This window comes from Emydura macquarii, unplaced genomic scaffold (assembly GCF_026122565.2).
Source record: "Emydura macquarii macquarii isolate MOO-44397 ecotype Brisbane River unplaced genomic scaffold, CSIRO-AGI_Emac_v2 contig_1253, whole genome shotgun sequence".
In the NCBI taxonomy this organism is placed as follows: domain Eukaryota; kingdom Metazoa; phylum Chordata; order Testudines; family Chelidae; genus Emydura; species Emydura macquarii.
This window is the reverse complement of record NW_027131390.1, coordinates 52,506,221-52,525,467: the sequence shown is the minus strand read 5'-3', so window position 1 is coordinate 52,525,467 and position 19,247 is coordinate 52,506,221. Positions and strand designations below refer to the sequence as shown.

The 19,247-nt window shown below is 40.3% G+C and overlaps 1 protein-coding gene across 5 annotated transcripts in view; it reads left to right on the top strand.

The window, feature by feature from the left end:
• The window catches only part of DIP2A (disco interacting protein 2 homolog A), a 257,924-nt gene that overhangs the window by 219,901 nt on the left and 18,776 nt on the right, over positions 1 to 19,247 (top strand). For 2 of the 5 annotated variants that reach the window (XM_067548784.1, XM_067548783.1), the window contains 11 exons: positions 543 to 657; positions 1,839 to 2,040; positions 2,321 to 2,430; positions 2,554 to 2,634; positions 4,789 to 4,912; positions 7,362 to 7,483; positions 7,821 to 7,932; positions 8,879 to 8,988; positions 10,829 to 10,959; positions 12,271 to 12,439; positions 14,762 to 14,932. In XM_067548784.1, coding sequence (XP_067404885.1) covers positions 543 to 657; positions 1,839 to 2,040; positions 2,321 to 2,430; positions 2,554 to 2,634; positions 4,789 to 4,912; positions 7,362 to 7,483; positions 7,821 to 7,932; positions 8,879 to 8,988; positions 10,829 to 10,959; positions 12,271 to 12,439; positions 14,762 to 14,932 — 1,447 coding nt within the window. Of the gene's footprint in view, positions 1 to 542; positions 689 to 1,838; positions 2,041 to 2,320; positions 2,431 to 2,553; positions 2,635 to 4,788; positions 4,913 to 7,361; positions 7,484 to 7,820; positions 7,933 to 8,878; positions 8,989 to 10,828; positions 10,960 to 12,270; positions 12,440 to 14,761; positions 14,933 to 19,247 lie in introns of those variants that run through there. The other 3 variants (XM_067548785.1, XR_010919809.1, XM_067548786.1) reach the window with 3 other exon arrangements.

Below are 19,247 nucleotides of genomic sequence, written 5' to 3'. Positions count from 1 at the left end.
AGGGCTTAGGCTATCAGCCCCATGCATTTCCGACAGACAGAGCCCCGGCATGCATGGGGGCTAACAGTTCGCGACCCGCCTGTAATAACCTGATGACCCTCAGCAGGTTCGTTACCCCCAGTTTGAGAACCCCTGACCTAGATAGTGCTAGCCATGCCATCCTTTAATCTGGCATAGTTGTCCATCTCCTTTTGAGAGAGATCCAATAGTTAGATGTTGCTGGTTAGAGTTATTGTGCATGACAAAGTTACATAGTTAAAGTTTGCACAGCTCCTGCATGTACTGAACCCTGCTTGTAATAGCACAGGGACCATATTAGTGAAGTGCAAATTCTCTCACGTCCGAGAAAAGAAAATTAAAATAAACTTTCTCTTTTCTTCAAGTTGTGAGTGATTTTGTGATAATCTGGCATAAATAATGTCTGTGTCTGTGGAAACAGTTCCACAGGAGTAACAGCCATCCATATTGTAATAAACCATGCTATGTTCATTATATGTTGCATCTTATCTAGTCCTATCATTCTTCTGTCCTTTGTGTTTTAGGATAGCAGTGTTTTCTGTGACCGTTTTGCATGATGATCGAATAGTGCTTGTGGCAGAGCAGCGCCCTGATGCATCAGAGGAGGATAGTTTTCAGTGGATGAGCAGGGTTCTACAGGTAGTCAGATCTGTCCTTTCTCTTTTTTCAGGTGAATAAGGCTAATGTATCAAATGAGAATCTCAGAGCTTCTGTTTTCTATGTAAACAACCTTTCCTTCAAACTGGCTGAAGAAAATTCTGATAAACTCACTTCTGAATGCAAGAGTGTTAGCTAATGGATTTTTTTTCAAGAGTAAAATCAGTTTATTCTTGGAAAATGATTTCTGCAGTTCATTTGATTGGAATTTTCAAATCCTGCAATGATAGGTCAATTTCTAATTCTTTAGTCTTTATTTTTGCCATTGTGCTTTGGTCTGTTTGATTCTGAAAGAACTTAATGTTGAACTTGAACAAAATATCAAAAGCAGACTTCTATTTTAGAATGTTTGTTAGTAGCTTGTATGATTTGGGAGTGGTCCATGTCTGCTGTATGCCCCTAAATTGAACCAGCTACTTTAGGTCACTTTGTCCACTAGTAGTCAGGTATTTGTGAAGTAGCCAGTCACTTCTAAGGAGGCAGCAAGGTGCAATAACTGAAAGAGCAGGTATGGCAGAGGAATCAGAAAATGAAGTATGAGAGAGGGGAGGACTTAAGAGAACAACGTAAAGAGAGTAGTTGCCTCTTAAGCCTAAGAGAAAGCCATGTAGGAATAAAGAGACAATGGTCTCTACATAAATTCATAGGATTTTAAGTCTGCTGTTACCAATTTACTTGGTAGTGGTAAGGATGTCTTTCATAGAAACACAAATATGACCCATTTCTATTGTTCTGCGTGGTTCCCAGGCTGGAGCAGATAGTGAGTGTTAAGCAGCTAAGTGTTTCCCCTCTATATCTTTTTGTGGTTTACGTTCTACTGTGTTTCTGTGGTTGCACCATACATGCTAAGCATACTGTGATACAGTTTTGGTCTTCAAGACCTTTCTGCACTTATCACCCACTTTTTAGTAACTTCCCTAATCAATAGCGTGCAGCGGGCATCGCCTCAGGCTTGATTGCACAAGCAAAAAATATGGATCTTCTCCTGCTTCCATTGAAGTCATGGCACAACTTTTATGAGTTTAGTGAGTGCAGAATTAGACCCTTTATTTGCAAATTATGATGCAAGTAAAATTTGTGATGTTATAAATTACTTTAGAATTATTGTTCCAGCTAAATGCCATGTCACTATACATAATTAATTCCTTATTTTTTCCCTCAAGGCAATTGACAGCATTCATCAAGTAGGTGTGTATTGTCTTGCTTTGGTTCCTGCCAACACCTTGCCGAAGGCTCCACTCGGAGGAATTCATATTTCAGAAACCAAACAGCGCTTTCTAGAGGGTGCTCTGCACCCTTGCAATGTTTTAATGTGTCCTCATACTTGTGTTACCAACTTGCCTAAACCTCGACAAAAACAGCCAGGTAACTAAAGCAGAATATGTAGCTCAGCCTTCTCGTTTGTCTCTAAACGTTGCTGTCTCAATAACTGGACATGTTAAAGTCTGTGTTACCAGGTTACATTTGTTCTATCAGATTTGATGTTTGGTTTCAGCCTATTGCCTATCACCTCCCTGTTTTATTTTTTTAAAGTTCCATTAAATGTATTATTTATGGTAATATGCATGCTTAATTATTTGTTATTTAATTATTATTGGTTTAATTAAATTATGTCATCTCATTTTGCTCAATTTTTTAACCCCAGATGTTGGTCCTGCTTCTATGATAGTAGGCAACCTTGTCGCTGGAAAGAGAATTGCACAAGCCTCAGGGAGAGATGTTACCCAGTTGGAGGATAATGACCAGGCAAGAAAGGTAGCACTAAGTCTTTCTGAATGTATCCAAGGGCAGCAGTCATTATAGTATTCTACAGAAGCTGAGCATGGTATGTGTCAAGTGAATTTGAATGTTTTCTGTCCTGTCTTCTTTCTATTTCAGTTCCTGTATTTAGCAGATGTTCTTCAATGGCGAGCCCAGACAACCCCAGATCACCCTCTCTTTCTATTGCTTAATTCCAAGGTGAGATGCACTTAGTCTCATTTTCAGATAAAGTAATGAATAAAATTATTGGGTTTGAAGAGGGAAAATGGGAAGTGGCAGGCTTGTGTAACAGCCCAAAATGCTCCAGTTTCAAGCAGACATTAATGGATGCACATAGTAAGTATTTTAGCCTCTTCACACTCTGCTCACTGTCTGCTCCCTCTCTAGAACCCTAGTCTACATTCTGTCTACATTTTCAGCTTCCCTCAGATTTGAAGTTTACACAAGGACTGGCATTTGTCATTTTGCTCTCATTGCCCTCTCATCGCTAAGAGAAGGAAGACCTCACCAGACCCAGGTCATTGTGGTTGCTTCACCTGGGGCCATGCCATGTTAATCTGTTATGGCAGTCCCCACACCATACCTCTATCACCAGACATTTCCATTGTTGCTCACTCTGTGTTTGTGGGAGTGCTTGAACACTCGGGACATTCAAGGAAGGAGGGCTCACGGCCTAGGAGCAGACAGACAAGTGGTGAGCAGAAAAGGAGTGACAAACAAGGCATGTTTGTACAAGTTATCTGGGTTAACTGTAGGCAGCAGGGCAAAAGTTAGTCTTTGAGAGGATTAAATGTTGCTGGTATAGGAGCCTTGTGGACAAACTGATGAAAACTGCATCAGCATATTTTGTCCTGTGTGCTAATCCACAATCAGATTACCTCGCTGTTGGGCCTGTAGGGCTTCGATGACCACTTCTCTAGAATGTTCCCCAAGACTGATGAGTCTCTGACTGCTGTCCAAGAGATCTTTCACGCTGAATTGTTACGTCCAGAAATGGACATTTTTTTCCCCACTGGCCAGTTGAAACTTAACTGCCATGTTCCTGCAGAGCTCCTCAGTACTCCTGGCTACCCTCTTTGCTAGCTAGGAGTGTTCACTGGCGCGCTCTGTGAATGTCAGGTGTTACTGGCTACGGCACAGTGCAGAAAAATATCATTAATGAAGAGAAAGTGAAGGGCATCAAATTAGGAAACGCAAAGTGCAGGTATCAGAAATATAAGTCGTAAGCACTGAATTAAGGATGAAATAAAGCTGTGACTAGGACAGTTAAAGTTGTGGGGGGAAATCTAACTATAAAGATGATGAGCCTTTAAAATAGTGTCCAGATAAGGTAATTGGGTGTGGGGCAGAGAATGGAACAAGAGGTGGGTGGGTAGTCTTTAACATTGTAAGGACAATAGAAGATTTTCTGTATTGCCCCCTGTACAGACCTTGAGCAAGACAACGAAGGTATAAGAATGCTTTAATTTATTTTGTTTGGTGCTATAATGAATCAACTTGCTGGCAGAAAAGTATGCTATATGTTCATCATCTGGGTTTCAAATAACAAAGATGGGTTTAAGCTATTAAATTTGTGTAGAAAGGCAAATCTAGAACTTGTACTGAAGTATCTTCATTATCTAATATTTATAATGCTGGGGACTTGTAAATATGTCAGTTACAGCACAGCCTGTTTTGTGTGCATTTTAAGAGTTTTTGGTGCAGTTGGCCTGATTTCTGAGATGCTAAAGTATTTGAATATAGTTAGGCTTGGAAGGATTATATTTTTATTGATAAATGTCAATAAACGCCGATTTCACTATGCACATGAAATTGATGAAAAAATATTTCCATCTATGACCATTGAAATTTATAGGTAGGCAAAGTAAGAAAAATGCTGCTTGAGAACTTATTAGAATTTGATTTCAGGCTAAAAGTTTGACATGTGATTGACAGTTTTTGTTTCAACGGTTTTAAAGCTTTCAGCCTTTTGAATTCAGCGTCTGCTGTCATTAAATAATTGTCTGACTGCCCCATCCCCAACTGACTCCCCAGTAATTCCCTGCAACGCTGAAAATTTAAATCTATAAAATTGGGGGGGGGATGCTTAACCCATAATTTTGCACAACTGTGAAAATTAAAATAGATAAAAATAAAAAAACTTTAAAATAAATATCTATATTAGCTGTCAAAATTATAAAAACAAACTGAATTCTGCCATCCTAAATATAGTTTCAACAAATCTTTAATTCTATCAGCTACAATACTAAAACTATAAATGTAATTACATGTTACATCTAAGGCAATTTATTTTACTCGGCAGAAAATACATTTTGAAACTAAGTTTTCCTAAGTCATGTTTGTACTATACAGGGCACAGTTGCTAGCACTGCATCATGCATACAACTGCACAAGAAAGCAGAGAGGGTGGCAGCTGCTCTGATGGATAAGGGACGACTGAATGTTGGAGACCATGTAGCTCTGGTTTATCCTCCAGGTAAAGGAATAGAGACAGCAGAAACTGTAAAGTAATCAATTGTGGGGGAAAGAACATAAACATCGCCATGCTCAAATAGTCCAACAGCCATTTAATTTGGTACGGTATCCCTCAGAATGATCAGCATGTAATTTTTAAGGGGAAGACTTCTTCATCTCAGTGCTTTTTCTACTAAGCTGATTCTCCTGTTGGCAGGATACATTTATCAAACAAATTGGTGAAGGTGTGAAATGTATCTGGACAGTTGTGCTAGAACTTGCCATTGGGAAGGGAACAGGGAATGAATTTAGATCACATGAAAGGTACCGGATTCGCAGTTCCACAGAGTGAAATGGTGTATATTCACAGAATAGGTACAGTAGAGGGCAGTGCTTACCCACAAATATGCCTGTGTCCTAACAGGAAGTGACCATCTCTAAATGAGTTCAGGTTTGATCTCCATGGCATTAATGTGTGCTTGTTAATGTATAAGAAGGAAATGGTAGGAGCGTAACTCTCTGGGAATAAGATGGTTTAGAGACTGCATAATCTTAATTTATGGAAGACAAATACATATTTTGAAAGACTGGATTGCCCACTTTATAACCCACCACACCATCTCAACTTCATGGAAAATATTAATCGGGAAAGTGGTGGACGTGATATATCTTGACTTTAGCCAAGCTTTTGAGACAGTTTTCCACAATATTCTTGCCAGCAAATTAAAGAAATATAGGTTGGATGAATGGATTATAAGGTAGATAGAAAGCTAGCTAGATCATCGGGCTCAACTGGTAATGATCAGCGACTCGATGTCTAGCTGGCAGCCGGTCACAAGCAGAGTGCCCCCGGGGTCCATCCTGGGGCCAGTTTTGTTCAAGATCTTCATGAATGATCTGGAGGATGGAGTGGATTGCACCCTCAGCAAGTTTGCAGATGATACTAAGCTGGGGGAGTGGTAGATACGCTGGAGGGTAGGTATAGGATACATAGTGACTTAGACAAATTGGAGGATTGGGCCAAAAGAAATCTGATGAGGTTCAGCAAGGACAAGTGCAGAGTCCTGCACTTACAGAAGAATTCCATGCAATGCTACAGTCTGGGGACCGACTGGCTAGGCAGCAGTTCGGCAGAAAAGGACCCTAGGGGTGAAAGACAAGAAGCTGGATATTAGTCAGCAGTGTGCCCTTGTTGCTAAGAAGGCTAATGGCATATTGGGCTGCATTATTAGGAGCTTTGCCAGCAGATCAAGGGAAGTGATTATTCCCCTCTATTTGGCACTGGTGAGGCCACATTTGGAGTATTGTGTCCAGTTTTGGGCCTCCCACTACAGGAAGGATGTGGACAAATTGGAGGGAGTTCAGCAGAAGGCAGTGAAAATTATTTAGGGGGCTAGAGCACATGACTTATGAGGAGAGGCTGAGGAAACTAGGGTTGTTTAGTCTGCAGAAGGGAATAGTGAGGGGGGATTTGATAGCGGCCATCAGCTACCTGAAGAGGGGTTCCAAAGAGGATGGAACTAGGCTGTTCTCAGTGGTGGCAGATGACAGACCAAGGAGAAATTGTCTCAAGTTGCAGTAGGGGGGGAGGTTTAGGTTGGATATTAGGAAAATCTTTTTCATTAGGAGGGTGGTGAAGTACTAGAATGGGTTACCTAGGGAGGAGTGGAATCTCAATCCTTAGAGGTCTTAAGACCCAGCTTGATAAAGCCCTGGCTGGGATGATTTATTTGGGGTTGGACTAGTTGATCACCTGAGGTCCCTTCCAACCCTAATCTTCTATGATTCCGTGATCAGAGAATCAGAAAAACATAGGACTGGAAGGGATCTCAAGAGGTCAGCTAATCCACCAAATGTACCGAGACCATCCCTGACAGGTGTTTGTCCAAACCTCCAGTGACAGGGATTGCACAACGCCCTTGGTAACCTATTCTAGTACTTACCTACCCTTATGGTTAGAAAGCTTTTTCCTAATATCTAATCTAATTCTTCCTTACTGCAGATTAAGCTGATTACTTCTTGTACTAAATTAATGGATATGGAGAGCAATTATCCTTTTCTAACAGCCCGTAACATATTTGAAGATTGTTATTGGCTCCCCCCAAATCATCTTATCTCACGACTAAACATATCTAGTTTTTTATCTTTTCCTCAAAGGTCATGTTTTCTAAATCTTTTATCGTTTTGTTCTTTTCCTCTAGATTTTCTCTCATTTGGACATTTGTTGAATTCTATTTCAACAGATCTTCTCAGCTGAAGAACTTAAATAATTACTACAAATGTACTAATATTTCAGTGCAAAAAACTCTAAACCCCCAGGACTGGCCACTTCCAGATGCAGATGCACTGGTTTAGATGACCTTTTGTGATAAATGTTATACTTATAGTCTTTTAATTCTTAAAATGTATTTGGAATTGATATGAGAGATGATGCTGATCTGAGAAATTAAAACTAATTTTATCCTTAACAGGAATAGACCTAATAGCAACTTTCTATGGCTGTTTATATGCCGGCTGTATACCCATAACAGTTCGACCCCCTCATCCACAAAATCTTGCTACTACTCTGCCCACTGTCAAGATGATTGTAGAGGTATGAGATTACTTTGTCTATTGTTTTTGTTGTTGTTTTCTTTAAAACTATTGATCCAATAAATACAAAATTGCCCAAAAAACATCATATTATAGTAAATATAAAAGAAGCCGAATGTCTGAAAAATGTAGTGCTGTGACTCTCTGACCCAGAGTCAGTAAATGTTTCATTAAACTGGTTTAAATCTTTCTTTCCATTCTCACAATTGTATTTGTCTTTGTTTACAACTGTTTTTATAATCAATTCCTTCAGGTTGGACTGATTTAGATGGACATTAAAACACAAGAGCGTTCTTTCATTACTTGTGTTAACTGTTTGAATGTTGTACTTTGTACAGGTCAGTAAGTCTGCATGTATCCTCACAACACAAGGAATAATGAAACTGCTGAAGTCCAAGGAAGCTGCCACAGCTGTAGATATTAAAACCTGGCCCACTATTTTGGATACAGGTATACATGTCTGTCCATTTACCAATAACAAAATAAGATTTTAAGTTGGATGCGCACAGAAGCGTGGATAACTGAAAAGATACGTCATGGCTTCTCCAATATGATTTAAGGCTGTTAGCATAACTGAGTGATTCCAAACCCATGGCCCATGAGGGCTTTCAAAATGGCCCATGCTTCCCTCCCGCTGGCTGCAGAAGGGAGCTGCTGCTGCTTCTTGAGGATCCAGGCGGATCGCGTTGACATGGGGCTGAAAGACGGTGCAAGTTCCTTGTTGCAGCCAAGAGGAGGGAGATCAGCACTCCCCTCCTTCTGGCTGTAGCAGGGAGCATGGCAAAGTGCTCTACCTGGGACCCTAAGTTCTGGGGTCCCTGCTGGAGCCAGAAGGAGGGGAGATCAGCGCTCTCCTCCCCTGGCTCCATCAGAGAGCAAAGCTCTGCCTGGGTCCCTAGGCGCTGGGGTCCCTGCTGGAGTCAGAGGGAAGAGAGCACTGATCTCCCTTCCCCCTGGCTGCAGAAGGGAGCCACTGCCTAGGGACCCAGTTGGAGTGCAGGGTTCCCTGCTGCAGCCAGGGGGACAGGAGATCCTCCTCACTGAACTCCTTCCCAGTGGCTGTAGTGAAGAGGCTGATGGCAGAGACAGGTGGCCCTTCAGGGTTATAAAAATCTTATTTATTTGGCCTTGAGCCAAAAAGGAACCACTGGCATAACTGGCTGTCTTTAAGAGGATGTCGGCTAGCTTGGAGACTTGTTAATTACTTATCTTGTTAGCACAGCTGTCTAGCTGGATTGGTGTTAAGTCTCTTGTATTGTGGCTGCACGTCATGCCATAAACCATGAAATACCATGAAAAACCTAATGTTTCAATGTTTCAAAGATTTTATTACTCTGCTCTACCTTTTTCTAAAATAATAATATGCAGTTTTATTGCTTTTGTGTATTTTAAATAGATGACATACCTAAAAAGAAGGTGGCTAATACTTTTAGACCTCCATCCCCAGATACGTTAGCCTATTTGGACTTCAGTGTGTCTACTACTGGCATATTAGCAGGAGTGAAGGTATAGTAATTGAATTAAGACGATTGCCTTAATGGGTTGCTTCCCTGAAATCTTTTCATATTCTGTATTCCATTCAACTCAACCTGGGAAGAGCATAAAAATGGTGAGAGAGATTTTAATGTACGCATATTTCAAATCTCACATTGCAGCCAAGATTTCTGATGTAGAAATGTCAGGCACAGCTGTCTAGAAGTATTCAGTTAATGATGGTTATAATTGAGGAATTGGCAAGACTTATGAGAAGAGGTGAAGGCCTAGTCTACATTACAAAGTTATGTTGTTGTAAGCTGCCTTATGTCAATCTAGTTGTGTATGTGTCTACACTTAATTTGTCTTGCACTGATGTAAGAACCCTCTTATGCTAACATAGCAACACCACTTCCCTGATAGGCATGTACTCAGGTCGACACAGCATGAATATAGGCACCTGTTAACTATGTAGACCCTAATAGTCCTCCAGCTGCTGTCACACAATGCCCCACGCTGACCGCTCCGGTCACCATTGTGAACTCCAGGGGTCATGTAGAAGGTCCCCGCCATTTAAAGCCCTGCAAATTTTTCAAATTCCTTTTCCTGATTGCCCAGCTTGGTAAGCACACCTAGCAGCTCTCCATTCTTGAGTACAGCTGCCCATCTGAGCATGCCAGCTACACACTCCAGACATGGTCCTGCCTAGAGACAGGAGATATTGGCTCTCCTAGGCCTGTGGTGAGAAGAGGCTGTGCAGGCACAGCCACAGACCAGCCGTAGAAACGTCAACATCTATGAGCAGATTGCACTGAGATACAGGAGAAGGAGTACAACAGGGACCAGCATCAGTGCCACATGAAAGCCTAAGGAGCTGGCATCTTTGGCCTTCTGGTAGGCCTGCTACAACAATCAATCCAGTGCTGAGCCACAGGCCTGCCGCTTTTACAAAAAGTCCCATGCCATACTCAGCAGACACACCACACACCACCGTGGACACCTCCAACAAGCCTAGTCACAGGTCCCTGCCATGAACAGTGAAGAGGAGAAGGTGGAAAAGGAGAAGGATGAGGGACAGACAACTGGGGGATCCAGCTGCATAATGAGCCAGGACCTGTTTTTGAGTCCTGCCAGTTGAGCATAGATGAGCCCGATGCAGGGGAAGGACCTTAGGTAAGTGTGTAGATAAATTTTCCATTACAGGGATGCCACCCTGTGATGGGGTGCTAACCCCTCCCCATGGTGCACCACACTGTGCATCAAAACAAGCACTCCTGTTGAGTACGTGCACTGCCAACACAAGGAGCCAGGTGTGCACACAAACAAGTGAGGTACTGACTGCAGTGGCTATCTGCCAACATAACTTGCATCAACATAAGTTTGTAGTGTAGACATGATCGAAGAAGGAATAGTCTTGAAGTGAAGGGTCTGGCTGGGAGTAAAGAGTTCTGTTCTCAACTACCACAGAAATGTTGTTCAACTATAGGCAAATCACTTAAAGATGACCCTCAAAATATTTTAGGAAACATAGAAGCAAACCCTTTTGCTTCTTTAGGAGGTATAAAGAGGGCTTAAGGGGAGTTAAAAGTTTTTTTTCTGTGTGTTTTCTACCTTAGACATTTGAGGAATGTCAATTCTGGTCTTTCCTGTTTTTGCTGGAGGACTTCCTGAATATCTGGAGATGTACATAACTAGTGCTCACACTTTAATTGAAGGGGTTACATGATGCTGAACATGACTTCCCTTATTGACACTGACTGCAAAATCCTGGTCAGCATCGTGGCTTCTATCTCCAGAATTCCCAACTGTGTTTAAAGATGCTAAAATTCCCTAACGTATGTGAGCCTTTGGTGAGCGTGTTTTCCTTCTGCAGATGTCACATGCGGCTACAAGTGCCTTATGTCGCTCTGTAAAGCTACAATGTGAACTATACCCTTCACGACAGATTGCCATCTGCCTCGACCCTTATTGTGGCCTCGGGTTTGCACTATGGTGCCTCTGCAGGTGCAGTATTTAAACCTTATACCTACCTAGGTCTTCCTTGCTTTTATGTTTTCTGTCTGCCTGCTCCGTTTGCAGTCACTATTGTGGTACTTTTTACACCTGGTTCTCTGGAGATTTTCTGAGACCCAAACATTTATATGTAAATGAATCAGTCTGAATAGACACCACCTTTGTTTTGTAGGGGAGAAGAAACTTATTACTTTTTCAGCATCATGAAAATAAGTTGAAGTTCTCATTCTGTCTCATTCTGAAATCCATATAGCAGGCAATGTTTACTGGCTACCTTTCTTGTTTTTTTCAGGGAAGTTTGAAGTATTATTTTATCTCTTACCTTTTATCCTACAGTCTGAAACATATTTTGTGTACAACACTTGAATTTTTCTCATGTAGCTTGTGTGTGTATATAAAACCTTCCACTGAAGGCAAATTTAGCATGCTGAATTCTGTTTTTCACTTACACTGGTATTAACCATGAGGAAAATGGCCACTTCCCTGATGGATTTAACCTGGAAATAGGCTAATTTCCAAGACTTCAAGACCTCTAGAGGGTGGGTGGGTGGTTTATACTCACTGGTGGGGAGAGGCTGCCCTGTATTGCTGCTTCGTGGATTGCCCACTGGCTCCTCTGGGAGAACAGCCTCCGCCAGCTGCTGCATCTCTCCTGGTCAGAAAGCAGTGTGGGAGGTGGTCTATGCAAGCAACAGAGACTAGGGAGATGGAGCCCAGAGCAGATCTCTTGCTGAGGAGTAGGTGAGTTGTGGACAACAGCGGAGCAGAGAATCTGAGGCTGACCACCTCTTCAGATGGCTTTAACTTGGAGATTCTATGAGAGGCCTGGGAAGGTAGTGGAAGGCTCAGTTTGAAAATGGGTGAGGAAAAATATGGGTGAGAAAAAATGAGGGGTCCAGGAAGTGTCCAAGGTGAGAGTGTACTCGTCCTCAGCCCTTCAGTATAATTTACTGAGGATGTGTATAGTCTTCCTTAAGTTTAATCCCTCTTGACACTTTGAATCACTTTCTTTGGCTTTTATAAATGGATGAGAGAGAATCAGACTTCATTATATTAGAGGTCAGATTTCCCTTAGTTCTGACCCCAGCTCTCACGCTGCAAATGCCAGTAGTATGCCTGGGTGCTTGCTTTTTATGGATGGCTGACTGAATTTTAAACAGAAGCAATGGGTACTTAGCTCTGCTATTGGTCTACTTTATCTTTTTCTTTCCATGCCTGCTCACTTCTAGCATGATGCCTGTTCAGCCTAGTTGAAGTGTACTTTATCTGTATGTTTCTCTTTCTTTTTTGGGTGGCGGATAGCGTATATTCAGGACATCAGTCTATTTTGGTTCCTCCTCTTGAACTGGAGAGCAACGTGTCTCTGTGGTTGTCTGCTGTAAGTCAGTACAAAGTCCGTGTCACCTTCTGTTCTTACTCTGTCATGGAGATGTGTACCAAAGGCCTGGGAACACAGACTGATGTTCTTCGGGTAAGTGGACTTCATTTCTGCATATACTAATGTACAATTAAGTATCTCTGTCTCTAATGCCGTTAGTTTGTTATAGGTCATCAGCTATAAAATGAGCTCCTTCATAGACTCTCTAAAAGCCTTTAATTATGGTTTGCTCTTTGGCAAATGCGATAGTTGAGATAGCAGGAAGTTTTCACTTGCTCACATATTTCAGGAAAAAAAATCACATTTTGGGTGCTTTATCTCAAGTAATATTTTTATTTTTTAAATTTTGAGGAAAATACTCAGCAGGTTCAGTAAACTCGTTCTTTATGAAAAAAGAAAACCAAAAATAAAATTCCTCAGCCCTCTTTTCAGTTCCTCCTTTTCCTGGGTCAGAATTCTCCACACCAAAAGTTCTGAACCAGTAAGCTCCCCATTAGCTGGTGACACACAAACACAAAGACCAGAGAGGACACAATAAACTATACTGTGACCCAGTGTATAGCTCTAAATTTTGAGACTTCCAAGAACAAAAGTTTACCAGTTGAATCTAGCAACTTCCCATCACTTACAAGTAATATGTGGATATTTGGTGTGATACAGCTTTTGTGCAGCTCTGCGCATAACCCACACAAACCCTTTGACAACATTTTATGTTTTGCCTGATCTGTAGACTTCTCCCCTTTAGATTCATTGGGAAGCAGTTTCAGCATCCAGTGAGCATATAGATAAGGCCCTGCATGGATACAAAATTTGTATCCTCATCCAATCCACAAAAATGATCCACGGATATCCGCAGATTTGCAGGGATTTAAATATAAAATTTGGATCTGCATCCATCCATGATTTGCAAAAATGGTCTGTGGATTTGCAAAGCTCTACATGTAGAAAGTATGGCAGCTTTTGTAACCTGGAGTGAGCTGGTTAATTAAGTACTTATTGTTTTTTAAAAACTCCCTTACCTGTTCCCACTTATGAAGCTCCTGTGCCAGGAATAATGCTGTACTCTTACTCAGCTGAAGAAATCTTTTTTTTGAGCAATTTGATCTCAGTGATCTCAATTTTCAAATATAGAAGTTGGTGACAGTGGGTTAGCATATGAAAAATCAGGCAATAGAGCCCTAAAGTCGTTATATGCCTCTCAAATTCCAAGATAGTGTCAGAATTTCACCTTCGTCAATCATCACACTCCTGCAAGTCCTTTTCCTTAGGCTAAATATACAAAAGCTTTAATTTGTATGAATGGACAAGCCTTGAAAATCAATCCAAATTTTTGTTTCAGTTTACACCAACACATCATAGAATCATAGAAGTTTAGGATTGGAAGGGACCTCAGAAGGTCATCTAGTCCAACCCCCTGCTCAAAGCAGGACCAACCCCAAGTAAATCATCCCAGCCAGGGCTTTGTCAAGCTGCACCTTAAAAACCTCTAAGGATAAAGATTCTACCACTTCCCTAGGTAACCCATTCCAGTGCTTCACCACCCTCCTGGTGAAAAAGTTTTTCCTAATATCCAACATAGACCTCCCCCTCTGTTTGAGCAGTGTCCCAAACAAAATCATCCACTGACTGCACTTCTGATGGTTACCTTTAGCAGAACTGGTCTTGCAGTTAATGCATTGGTTAACTTTTATAATTGCATATTTTTTTGCATGTCAAGACATCTCTGGAGGTCTTTAGAGTACAATAAGAAATCCATTATTTTGTACTTTAAGGGAAGAATAAATTACTTCTCTCTCAAACTTTTTCTCTAAAGGTGGTCATTATACTGTGGTTCCATGTTCATCTACAATACCCTTTTTCCTTTCTATGTTTGAGAGAAAAAATTCTGTATCGAGACTCATAATTTAATTGAAAAGGAACTTAATTATATTTCAGCACCAGGCAAGCTCTCACTGGAGTGGTGATTTACTACTCAGAATGGTAGTTAGGGACTTTTCCTGAATTGGAAACATGCAGGAGCAAAGAACCAAAAGTGGGGATCTATTGTAGTTACGATCTTCAGAGGACACACAGAGTGTTCATTCTTGCTGCTTATGCCAAAATCATTACCATTAACCTGGATGACAGTAATAGACTTCCCTTTGCCAGGTAGTCTTGTTGCGATACCTTTAAAAACAGAATGGGGGAGAGCTTTTTGATTAGATAGTATATTTTTAAGCATAGGTATGTATTTGTAGTATGTATTACATTTCTTAGGTTCCCGCCTCCAGTAGACACACTCTTTCCTGACATTTCTAAAGTCAGTTATCCCCTAATCCAACTCTGCAGAAGTAGGAGTCTCCTGAAATTGCTAATGTCTGTGTTACGAGGTGTTGTGTTTTCTCCCTGTCTTCTTTCAAACATCCTCTCCCACAGATGAAGGGAGTTAACCTGTCCTGTGTACGAACATGTATGGTGGTTGCAGAAGAGAGACCCAGGATTGCCCTAACCCAGTCCTTCTCCAAATTATTCAAAGACCTGGGCCTATCTGCACGTGCAGTGAGCACCACGTTTGGGTGCAGGGTCAACGTTGCTATCTGCTTGCAGGTGAGATCAGATTATATTCCTCACCTTCAACTAATGCATATCAGAGAACTTTATTAGCAAATCACATGAAACTATGTACTGAATAGATTTTTTTCTATTGAATTTTATCAGTTGTTTGTTTTAAGCCACGTTCTCCCTGCTTGCCTTCCTACTCACCAAATTACTGAAATTAAGTTCTGAAGATTTTTATTTATTTATTTATTTGCATGGCTGGAATGCGTGACCTTGAGTATATTACGGTCTCTCCATTCTGTAGAGATTGATGGCCAACTAAGTTAGCTTTTAATCAATGCAAAAAAAAATCCATGTAAAAAGGTGTTGTAGTACGACATTGTCATCTATGAATGAGGAGTACTAAAATACATACGTAAATGCCTATGGCTGTTCACCATAAATATTCCAAGCAATATCATTATAGCTCTATGAGATTATGATTTAAACTTTGCATATTGATACTATCTTATGTATATATGGAGCAAATTAGAGAGTTCTTCAGTTAAGAATTCCATGTTAAAGATACTGTCAAGTTGACAGGCTCTACAATTTTCTTCGCATGCCACCTTGCTTATATGATGTTTTTCAGGGCAAAGTATTTGTTCACTTTTAATGTGCCACACTGCTTTTTTCCAGTAAAAAGTATAATCAGAGGCATAATGGATATGCCTTTAAAATGCACAGCTCTCCATTCATAGCATGGGGAGGAAAGCATTGCGTGGTCGCTTATTTTGGTTATTTGTCACTTCATTCAGAGCTAAATTGTTTTAACTACCTGAATCAGATTTAAACCTAGTTCTAAAGTAAGCTATCATAGGATAAGAGGGAAGGTCCTCTCCAGGATTAGTAACTGGTTAAAAGATAGGAAACAAAGGGTAGAAATAAATGGTCAGTTTTCAGAATGGAGAGAGGTAAATATTGGTGTCCCCCAGGGGTCTGTACTGGGACCAGTGCTGTTCAACATATTCATAAATGATCTGGAAAAAGTGAGGTGGCAAAATTTGCAGATCACACAAAACTACTCAAGATAATTAAATCTAAAGCAGCCTGTGAAGAATTACAAAAGGATCTCACAAAAGTGGGTGGCTGGGCAACAAAATGGCAGATGAAATTCATTGCTGATAAATGCAGAGTAATGCACATTGGAAAACATAATCCCAACTATACATATACAATGATGATACATATGCAATAAAATTAGCTGTTATCGCTCAAGATTAAGATCATTGTAGATAGTTCTCTGAAAACATCCATTCAGTGTACAGCAGCAGTCAAAAAAGCTAACCGAATGCTAGAAATCATTAGAAAAGGGATAGATAATATGACAGAAAATATTATATTTCCTCTTCATAAATCCATGGTACACCCATATCTTGAATACTTCATGCAGATCTGGTCTCCCCATCTCAAAAAAGATATATTAAAATTAGAAAAAGTACAGAAAAGGTCAACAAAAATTATTCTTTCCATATGAAGAGAGATTAATAAAATTGGGACTTTTCAGTTTAGAAAAGAGATGATTAAGGGGGGATATGATAGAAGTCTATAAAACCATGACAGGTGTGGAGGAAGTAAATAAGGAAGTGTTATTTACTCCTCATAACACAATAACTATAGGTCACCAAATGAAATTAATACTCAGCAGGTTTAAAATGAATGAAAGGAAATATTTCTTCACGCCGTGCACAGTCAATCTGTGGAACTCCTTGCCAGAGGAAGTTGTGAAGGCCAAAGCTATAATGAGGTTCAAAAAAGAACAAGATTATTTCATGGAGGATAGGTCCATCAGTGGGTAGGAACTGCTGTTTGCCAGAAGCTGGGAATGGGCAATGGGATGGATCACTTGATGATTACCTGTTCTGTTCATTCCCTCTGAAGCACCTGGCATTGGCCACTGTTGGAAGACAGGATACTGGGCTAGAGGGACCATTGGTCTGATCCAGTGTGGCTGCCATTATGTTCTGTTGAATCACACAGATAAGGTGCTCCCTTAAAAAAGCATAGTACATATTATTACAGAACATAACTGGATATCATGTGGCTATAAAGGGTCATAGACTAGTAAAGTGGCAGATACCCTATATGGTGACTGACAGTACGTTAACTGTGTTTTGATAAATTTCAATGAATCTGTCGGGTGTTAAGCCCCCTTCCTCCAAATACATACGCACATGCTTAAATGTACCTACGTGGGAATTCCCACTGAAGTCAGCGGGACTTCTCACATGCGTAATATTCAGCACATGTATAACTGTTCGCAGGTTTGGGGCCTTAAGTTGTAAATTCTTTCCAGTCAGCTAGTGAAATATACATTGGAAGTCACATAAACAGAGACTGTAGTTCTGTATAGATTGTTACAACACCTTCCTAAAACATCAGCTACAGGCTATGTTATTTCCTTTTGGATGTGCTACCACTAGAGGAAAGAAGGCCCTTTTTCCTTGGGAACATCTTTGAATTTTATAACTCTAGATGCTGCCACAAGCAGAGAGAAAAAATTCTTAGCAAAATTTGTATGAATCTTATTCCTTAAAAGAATATATATTTTTTACCTGTTCAGAAGGGGGAAGAAATTTTAAATGGCTTATTACACATATTTGAAGTCTGGTGATTTTTCAAAGCTGAAATAGCTGACAGTTTTTCAAACTCCTCTTTTCTCCTTCTCTCCATACTCCATCTCTAACCTTATGTGCAAAGTCTGTTTTAATTCATCCTTGCAAGTTGATATTATAACCCCAATGAATTTAGAAATGCAACTTTGTGTTATACACTTTGCATCCTATATAAATATATTTTCTGAGATATGCTGTAGACGATAACCTGCAGAAGAAATGATTTATCAACATAGCAGCAGCAATACCACATAAGCAGAGCACATATTAATATTGCTACATTTGAAGTTGTAGTATTAAATCCCTCAGGGGTAAGTGACAAGACTCCAGATCTTGTATTGTGTGCCAATAGATTTCCTCCTAGCAGACTTCAGTTTCAGAATGGGCCATGCATGACAACACTTATTCTACAGCTGAGACCCTCAAACATTTTGAATTTGCTGTGCCATGTACAATTACACTTTAAGAGAGCTACAGTCTTTTTTCTCAGATGAAGGAAGATAAATTAAAAGACCTAGATATAAAGATAAAAATAGGTGTAAACAAAGCAATTTCATGAACTCATTACATGGGACGGTAAATAGAAAAGTTACCCACACATACCGACACAAACACATGTGTTGTCTCTTTTTGAAAATCCCAGAGTGAAACACAAGAGATGTACATAAAATCCAGAGTGAAGTGCATAGAAATATTTTAAATGTGATTGCGTAGAAGGATTTTAAATACTGGTTGCTTAAAGTTAGTTTTCTAAGACAATAATTAAGTCCCTAAATAAGGATTTAGGAGCCCAACTGTAGGCACCATTTTTGGAACCTCTTGGGCCATCTCTGTCCTGACAACAGTAAAAATGGGGGAAAGATTAACTTGGATCAGTTGAGAGTTTCTCCTGCAACCAAAAATGAAAGCACATCAGAAAGCACAAGCAAAATAGGGGAGGGAAGAGCCTCTGGAAATTCATACCCCTCACAGAGCCATCCTTTAGTGAGCCTGTATGAAGAGATTTGCTTGCTGAATTCACAAGTAATGGGTGACTAAAGATTGTCTGAGTCCATGTTTTTTCAATGGAAGTGTCTATTTTATGGAAATGGACTCAACCCTAAGCCCCTCAACTACTCCAGAAATGTAAACAATTTCCATTTCTAAATCATAAAATGGAAACTATTCCAAAAAAGCTGTCAAGAATTGAGCAGTATGGACAGTTACAAGTTCTCCCAACATGCACTTGCTAATCACTGTCCACTTCTATTGAAAAGATTATTTAAGTTGTCCCTGTCCCCTCCACCCCCAAAACCTCCCACAACCCAAAACGTCTCATTCTGCAGTATTCTATGTAAGTGCATCTCAGTGCTATTCAAGCCTGGTATATTTGGTACAGATTCACATGGAAAAAAAGGCATAATGTTCCTATTTTAACAGACGAATGTAGTGTAAAGATCCCGTTTGAAGCCATAAATAACACTATGTGCTTATAAATGGGGAAGCGGGAAGTATAGTACAGGAGTAAGCATACAGCGTCAGTGCTTTATATATGGGATTTTTCATGTTTCCCAATGAATCAATGAAAGAAAATCCATGTCAGTCCTTTCAAAAAATCTTAAATAGAAATTCCTTTCTTGTGTTCTAAGGTACTATGACTTTTGGTTCCTGTTCTATTGTGTGTATCTCATGTCTCCTGTGCCTCTTTGTTGTATTTTTCTTTTCTTTTC